The sequence below is a fragment of the Saccostrea cucullata genome, unplaced genomic scaffold (genome assembly GCF_032062105.1).
Source record: "Saccostrea cucullata isolate Sc308-1 unplaced genomic scaffold, CSIRO_AGI_Scuc_v1 ctg15207, whole genome shotgun sequence".
In the NCBI taxonomy this organism is placed as follows: domain Eukaryota; kingdom Metazoa; phylum Mollusca; class Bivalvia; order Ostreida; family Ostreidae; genus Saccostrea; species Saccostrea cuccullata.
In genome coordinates, this window is record NW_026930216.1 from 1 (window position 1) to 9155 (window position 9155).

The window sequence follows — 9155 nt, forward strand, 5'->3', positions numbered from 1 at the left end:
GTTCCCGAGGCCGAAAGCGTTTAAAAAAAAGCTAAACTGACCCAAACCAAGTTATATCGAAAATTTTGGAAGAATTTAAGAGTAAATTTTTATAATTTAATTTTTACATAATTAAACAACTGGGGTGTAAAATTTGGCTGTTTTTATGAGTTCAAATTTGCCGCTCAATAATACATCCCTAGTAACGGAAGGATTTAAACAAGGGGACGTAATAACGATACACAGATCTAGCAGCCATGATGTTTATTTACACGAGGTAAGAGCGAGCTACAGTTTGAAGTTAATTAAATACATTTATTAAATCTGGAATTTTCCATGTAATCCCATGGAGGGAAAGGGGGGATTGAAAATACAGATGAATCAGCTGGTTGTCAAGGGGGTGTGCCCCCTCCCAAACCGGGTTATAAAAAAATGTTTTCTTCCTTGGAAATCAACCAATGAGAGGCGAGAATATAAACAAAATTAAATTATTGTGAGATGAACTCAAGTATGCGGTATTATCTTTAGCTTTTAATTATGATACTGAGATTAAGATTGAATAAGTTGAAGAATCAGAGGGCCATGTGGACAGTAAGTAGATCTAAAAATTCCTGTGGTATGACGAATCAAATTTTAGCTCCTATAAAGCAGTTTTCCTATTAACCAAATACGGCTTTATTTTTTTTACAAAGAGGAATATAAAAATTCAAAGAACAACTGATGAACAGCAGATTCAATTTTACTCGGGTGAAAGTTGTGGCATACAAACTTTTTTTCTAGCAAGCACTGAATTCACTATCTGTAAATTGTGCAATATTTAACAATGTCATGTTTCGTAAAATCTAGAGTCGTAAAAGCCAATTTGCATTGAGATTCAAAGGGCATCACATCATCTTATCTAACGGTAAACATTTAACAATCATCTTCACGATGTCAAAGTTGTGTCATGTTGTAAATTTTGAATTTACTAGGGAAAGATAAATGCAAATTTAAAATTTACAATATTATTGTTTTGTAATAGCGTTCCTCTACAAATACTGTCTATCCGCATTATTTAACATGATATACATCATCGATATATTCATTCCAAATCACAGGGGACAACAAGTTCTGTTAGTACTGGTCCTAATAGCGCTAAGGTCGGTACCTACTACAAGTACATAGAAACATCCTCACCTCGAGTCACCGGGGACAACGCAAAATTGGTCAGCAATAGAGTGTTTGAAGGTATGTCTGAATTAGACAGGTGTGCGCAAGAGCACAAACAAAATAACCAACACATGGTATTAATGTTTTTTTGACTAATTTTGCCCTCGCAATGAAGCTGGACGATATAGTGTAATCTCCTATATGTTGTGTGTTGGGGGATGGGAAGTGGAAAGAGGGGCGGGGGGGGGGGGGGGGGTGTAAGCGTTTCATGACAAAATATTCCCGCGTTTAAATTTCAGACAAAACATACTGTCTTTCCATGTACTACCACATGCACGGATCAACGACCGGAACTCTGAAGATTCAGACCAGGACCGGAAATTGACACGGCAGTGACTCATTGGGAAAAGTCAGGTGACCAGGGCAACCAATGGTACAGCATTGATAAACTCAACCTCCCTCTGAATAACAACACGGAGGTAAAGTAATTTCATTAGAAATATTTGTTTCATCCCATAAAGCTAATAATTTTGGATGCACAATCGTTTGATGAAAATTGAAAACCAATGCAGGAATTGAGAAACAAACTTTGGTTAAACTTATATTCCTCTTTATTTATGAACACAGAAGTGGTTTTTGTTTTTTATTTATTAATGATCCATGAAAAAACCCAGTGATTACCGTCTAAACAGAATTTTTAGCGAGGATTTAATTTTGGCATTATTAGCGAGGGTTCTGACATGGCTGAACTTGAATATCGCTAAGAATTAATAGCGTATTCTTTAGTTAGCATTTTAAAATCGCTAAAATTACTTCGCGCTAAAAATAAAATACCAGATTTTAAAGCTGACATGAACTCTTAAAAAGCCATAATTTTTCATCTTTGTACGACTTACTACATTCCTGTACGCCTTAGTCCGCCATATTTCTTCGATTCCGCCATTTTTGTCCCCCGCTTGAAAAGTGGGGGATATTAATTTGGGTTTGTCCGTCCGTCCGTCCGTCCGTCCGTCTTTCTGTCTGTCTGTAACGCTTTCGTTTCCACACGATATCTCAAGAACCCTTTGAGTTTTTGCAATGAAATTTAGGATAGCAACTCCCTATGGACTAAAGAAGACCCCTATTGATTTTGAGGTCAAAAGGTCAAAGGTCAAGGTCATAAATAAGCAAATTCTGTCTGTTAAAACACTTTCGTTTCCACACGATATCTCTAGAACCATTTGAGCTATTGCAATGAAATTTTATATAGCAACTCCCTGTGGCCTAATAAAGACCCCTATTGATTTTGAGGTCAAAAGGTCAAAGTTCAAGGTCGTAAATTTATACATTCTGTCTGTGTGTAATACTATCATTTCCGGGCGATATTTCAAGAAGATTTTGAGCTTATGCAATGTAATTTTATACCAAAACTCCCTAGGACGTCTCTCGCCCCTCTCAAAGTGCCCTGCCCCGTTTGTTTTATTAGTATTTATAGTATTACATGTCGCTATTTTTAGCCCAGGGGCATGAGGAGAGTTATTGCGTATAAAACAGGTTCTCGGCGGACTTTATGTTCTTATTACATCTATTAGAACTGTTTAATAAAGGCTAAATAAATCAAACACCATGGATTGTGTAAAATTTTGAGAATACCGAACATGAAAACATGAATATATACATGTATGTGACTTCAGTTCTGCATATACTTCACGCCAAGTAAAGCGATTCCGTGGTCTAGTGGTTATGTCTCTCGCTTTAAATGTGAGAGGTCCCGGGATCGAACCTCGGTCGGTCCTTTCTTTTTTTTTTTTTCTTTTTTTAAATACTTTTTTTTTTGGAGACTAAATGATAGTATTCAGCATGTGAAATGAAAAACTTATGATGTCTGGCAGGTACATATACTCATAAAATCATCATAACAATGTGATAAATATTCTTTATTTAAATAATCTTCTATACACATAATAAAGAATAAGCAATCAAATCTTTATATGCATATTGACATACATGTATTTTATTTGCTTCAGTATATATGTATACATTTAATAATTCTACAAATTCAGTCAGGGGGAGCCGACTTTTTCCCTAAGCGGGGGACACGAATTCTCTGAATTAGCTTGTTAATTGAAAATTTTTGGTCACCTGTACCTGCTATATATAGCTTTGTAGAATTGTTTCACTTGAGTGATTAAATGTAAAACTGGCTGTCGACATGTACACATCTCCAATAGCATAAGTTTTTAGAAGTCCATAAACTGACCAAATACATGTTTGAAAAGTAAAAATTCAACAAAAATAGAACTATTCCTGGAGAATTAAATTATTTTTGAATGCATTTGCTGCAATAAAAAAAGCACACACCACGGAATACATTCATGTACAGCAAAAATCCATGCAGGTCGAGAAAACGCGTCAAACGCAGTGATAAAACATTTACCTGAGTACTGCTATCGTTACAGGGATGTGCACATGTGAAAAAATTATCCAGTTTTACTTTTATTGAAAAATTTTTTTCAGAAGTCATGTAATCCATTGCTAACTCAACAGTAAAAGATGCTTGGACACACGTGGCCCATGCCGATCATTTTATTTGGTCAGGGAAAATATCAAAGTTTGAAAGCTCAGTGGGGTTGATTGAAATTTTTTTTTCAAAAATAAACATAACTCTTGTCTGTAAATGTTGTTATAAAATTTATGATTACATGGTTTATCTTCATTGTTTTATATGAAAGGCATGTCACTTATTAAATCATTCACCTTATGAAAGCCCTATTAACCCTGTGAAAAATTAAGGTCAGGGTTGTACATGTAAAACATGCAAACTCTCTCAAATAAAAATGATTTTTGAATATCCAATGAAACAGATTGGATTTCTTTACATCAATTATAATCAAATAAATATGAAAGCCCTGGCCCTAGACCTTATATAATTTGATTTAAAGTTATTTATAATTTTATCACAATGAAGGTTAAAAGGTGAAAGTTGTTGGTACCCCACGCTCCCCCGAAAAGTCGAAGTGCTGAAAAGAAACATTTATGAATCGTAAAGTCCTGTTATCTGCTGTTCTATACATATTGCGTCCTTAAGAGTGCAAAGTTTAAAAATTGTGTAAAAGTGGGTTTAAGGTCAAAAGGAATTGGTGGTACCCAAAGAAATATCTATATCACAAAGAATACACAAAAATATAAAAGTCGGAAATTCCACTGAAAAAATTAAGAATTCGGAATTTTTGCATGTGCAAATCTACACACACATTGTCTCATATAGATCTGCAAGGTTCGACAAAAACTCTTGTCCAGTGGTTTACAGATTAAGATATATTGCTCACCAAGGAAAAAAAAGACCAACACAGAAAGGACATGTTCATGGACGGGTGAATCAACATTAGACTCATGCAACTTGTCTGTGAGGAAGGTATAATAAATGAGTTTGACACAGAAGGTACAGATGAGAAAGAAAATAGATATTTAATGTGAATCTAATTTCTATGACATAAATAATTAGCAGCTAGATTATTAGAAAAAGCATATAGGAAGAGAGAGCACACAACTGACCCGTAGGCAGGGGATGTTCACTCCTCCCTACAATTAGCTTTTTACAAGGTCTTGTCTTTGCCCTGGTAAATTTTGTTTTCGACACGTTTGAGAATATATTTCGTGACACAGCAAAAAAAAATGTCATATGATGTATATTTCACGTTTATTATATCATGCGAAAGGGGAGGGTATATAGTAATCGTTATGTCCGTCCGAACAATAGCCCACGTTTATTTCTATTCTTTGGCAGGTACCAATCTGGATCCGCAAACTTAGAGCGGCGCGTGAAATTGAATGAAATTTTTTCACAAAATCTTAGGTTTATTAAATATTACCATTGCTTGACAACTCCTAAAAAAAACCCAGGGGTGTAGCCAGGGGGGGGGGCTTAGACTTAAGTCAAATTGTCAAGCATCAGTAAGAATTTAATTGTTAGAATTAGTAGCAGAAGTGATTTCTTTTTTTTTCATAAGTTTTTCAGGTAAGTCAAAATATATTTCTACATGGGCTGCCCATACCCCCCCCCTCCACTTTCAAATACGATGCTAATATTTTTTGAAAATTCGACACATTTTTTTGGGTTTAAAGACAACAGCAAAATTGGACTTTGTTATAATACCATATGAAAAGCACATTTAGTGAGCTCATTGCTCACAAGCCTCTAGTTTCTCTTTCAATTTTTAAAAGTTTGCTATAAATGAATAAGTAACATATCGTAAATAACTAAATATGTTGAAAATACAATACACCAGCAGGCATGCTTAGAAAATTTCCTAAGATGTGTCTTAAGGCTAAATATATGGTAAAGCACAAAGTGCGTAGGAATATCTTAAGATACGTCTTAGGGTGTAAAACGAAAACATCTAACGGATCGAATATCCTAAGTTAAGATGTCGAAAGAGAGAGAGAGATCTTCTTAGTTCAATATACAAAAGAGTTAATAAAAATTATTTGTATTCAACCAGTGTAATTTTAACCCCCCCCTAGCTTTCAAGAATTATCTCCCAAATACTCCTAAAGAAATTATTTTTAAATAAAAAAAAATAGCTAAATTATCAGGCAGGGATACTGAAATCTCGAAAGACTCTGTGTAACAACATAAAACAGTTACATTCCTCAAAATGCACATACTTTGTTGTCGGAGTGACACATTTAAAAAAAAAAACCTCAAAGTTAAATTCGGCAGAAATTTCTGTCTTCCAAGAATATTTAAATAACGGTAATGTCAATTATTTTTGCAACCCCCCCCCCCCCGCATGAAAAATCAAATGCCTAAATATCAATCTGAACAGAGGATGGTCTTTCTCCGTGTGCGTGTGTGTGTGTTGAAGAACGTAAAGATGTACACATAAAAATTTGTATTCTGGTTAATTGCTTTTAAGATTTGAAGTAATAATTACCGTACCTCAAATTACTTGGTTTAGATTTGAGATTAGTACTCAAATAATCAGTTTCAATTGACAACTGAATTTTGCGACGCAAACCAACTGCAGACTATATACATGTACATGACTTTGTATATAACGTATATTAGAACTACATGTAGATAGACAATTCACAATTATAGCTTATGAACAGCAGTTATAATACTTTCCCCCCCCCCCCCCCTTTCAGCTGCGCAAATACCAAATAACTCTCTTTCCACTTGTGATATTTTCCCTGACCAAAGTGTGATCAGCACGGAATAAGTGTATCGGCGTGCTAGTCTGTAAGGAGTAATGACAGTGTGTTTACTATTGAGCCTTTATGGAGTTTATTTCTTTTTTGTGATGCATATTTCAATAAATGGGATTCAGGGCGTATATCACTTGACTTGTGCACATCTTCGAACCGATGCAGTAACCTTATTTCCAGGTATGGGTACGTTTACAGCGTTCGAGGCGTTTTCTCGATATGCATCAATTGCATCTTTAGGACCTGCAAATCAAAGACGTTGGTTGTTTTGTTCATTCAAACGATATAATATCAAAATGTGTTTGCAGATTTTACTGCCTTTTATTTCAAGTTTATTCTACATAAATTGGCGCACTGTAAAAATACGTACTCATGCATCTAAATTTCTCTTCCAAACTTGCATTTTGTTTCTGTTGATTCAAATCAATAATTATTCAGAAATATGGTTATTATATTGTATATTGTGGTTTTGAAATGTCTTGATCACCTCATGTGTTCTCATTTGCTTTACCATCGGAGATGTGCACATGTCGATACCCAAACCAAAAAATCATTCAAGCGTAACGACCGCATTGGGGTATATATCGTTACAATTAGACAAGGTATCTGAAAGAAATATGGCGGAATACGGCTATAGTTGGTATGAAACAAGTCGTACATTAGATGAAAATGTTGCTTTTTTAAGAATTCATGTCAGCTTTAAGTAGAAATCGCTAACTTTCCGTCTCGCTAAACTTTCAACTTATACGGTATTTATATATTTCCAGATCATCATTGAAGGCTTCAGTGGAGGAAGTTACGAAAGTGATATTTCTGTTGACTACATAATGTTGTGGCCATTTCCTTGTGTTTAAAGACTTTTATTGCTTTCAACGTACTAAAACTAAAATCATTATGAATAATTAGTAGTGCTTCTCCAGTCTCTAAAATGATGTATGATATTTTTGATTTGACTTTTAATGGTATTCTCTCTTTGTAACCATGTTGCAGATTACACTTGTTTGTAGCTATTCAGAGCTCTTCGTAAAAACACAAAATGAATTGGAATTTCAATATGCAATCGTACTCAAAAGAAACATTGTAATTATTAGTTATAGTTATATTCTATTCAAATATTTGATATTCAGAGAACGGAGGAATGCCTTAGTGAATCAGAAAAAAAACCAAGCAGTAATCAAGTTCAAAAATCTAATTAATGAAAAAAATTGGGAGCAGAGCACATTTTTGATATTTTGACTTAACTCACAGTTTAGTACAGGTTATACAATTGCACTACTTAGTTATGTTCCCCAAACGAAGTTGGGGAACATATTGTTTTTACTCTGTTTCTTATTATTAAGGTCTTCCGTCTTCACGGAAGACCTTATAGTGATTGTATTGTTTCTTATTAAGGTCTTCCGTCTTCACGGAAGACCTTATAGTGATTCTACTGTTTCTTATTATTCTTATTATTCTTTTTTTTGACAAAATTTTGTGCAGGCGATTTCTCGAAAACTATTCAGCGGTTTTTCATGAAACTTTCACAAAATATGTGTCATTATATGAAGTTGTTACATCCGAAGAGAAATTTGGAAAATTCGCTTCTGGTGCCAAGTTATGGACAATTTCCTGATTTTAAAATGCGATTTTGTCGCCCCTTTTTATCGAAAATGGCTAAGGATATGAACTGGAGACTTATTGGAGATGATAGATCATGACTTTGTGGTTTGCAGAATCGCCTTTTTGTGCGTCGTCAGTACTTCCGGTCGTTACGAATTGCAAACTTTAAAAAATCGTATTTTCTAACTTTTTTGTTTTTCAGTATTTTTCATTTATATTTGGTATGGTAATAGAAGCCCTCCGTATAATGCTTACTATATAATTTGTTTGATTGTTTATAAATCTTAAGTCTAGATATTAGCATTCAAAAATTTGAAGCGGGTCCAAAATGGCGGCTGTCTCTGTCAACGCCGACATTTCGCAATAGTGGTTTACGGAGGCAACCGAGCGTTTGCTTTAACGAAAGTAATATAAGAATAAATGCAATGTAAAGGAATACTTGGATTGTCACGTCGTAGTTTCGTTGCAGTTCTGTGTCAAACTAATGTCTTCTATAATTGGTTTTGGCTGGTTTTAAAAGTAGAAAACAAAAGACGATTTAGCAAAATGTGCAAATGAAATTCGATAACTTATACCTTTTGTACATCACGTAAAAACAGATCTTAAATCATAGTTATAAGTAATACTTTCTCAAAAAAGAATATCAATTAATATTGTCAGTATAAATCGTAACCACTGTTTTTCCTATGCACACTTGTGTCATATTAAACTAATAAAAAAGACAAAATAAGAAAACGATTTTTTTAAAGATCGCTTCATGGAGTTTATTTTAGCATTCTTGTCTCAAAGACCAGATTCAAGTTATTGAGCATAAATGATATCTGATTCCTTGACCATCGAAGGGCGAGCCATGTTTTCGCGTGGAAAGTTTCAACCTTTTTCGATTAACTAATCGGGATAGTTCAGTTTGGGGATAAACAGGAAATTGAAAAAAAAAAATCATAACCGTTTCACCGCTTTAGTGTTACATGCATTTATACAATATGGAATTTTTAAAACGTGTTTAACATACTTTCAAATCTAGAATCTTAGGCTATAAGAACGTTCTTTTTTTAATTTATCTATTTAATAGAACATTCCATAGAAAAGCGCGAAGATTAACTCCTGGCGTTTGGCGATAAATTTTGGATAGTGACCTGCCTTTCATAATTTTTAGAGAGAAGCATATTAGTTAATATATACAAGAAGATTTAGAGTAGAGGCCGCGCTAGCGTAATATTTAGTGCGTTGGAATTTCA

At 34.2% G+C, this 9155-nt stretch overlaps 1 protein-coding gene across 1 annotated transcript; it reads left to right on the forward strand.

The window, feature by feature from the left end:
• Positions 1–1076: 1076 nt before the first annotated feature.
• On the forward strand, positions 1077–7172 carry LOC134283274 (MAM domain-containing glycosylphosphatidylinositol anchor protein 1-like; the record flags this gene model as incomplete). Its single annotated transcript, XM_062765718.1, is given in 4 exon segments — positions 1077–1206; positions 1428–1510; positions 1512–1607; positions 7086–7172. Coding segments are annotated over 4 exon segments (396 nt in total), but the record flags the coding sequence as incomplete, so codon positions are not given.
• Positions 7173–9155: the final 1983 nt, after the last annotated feature.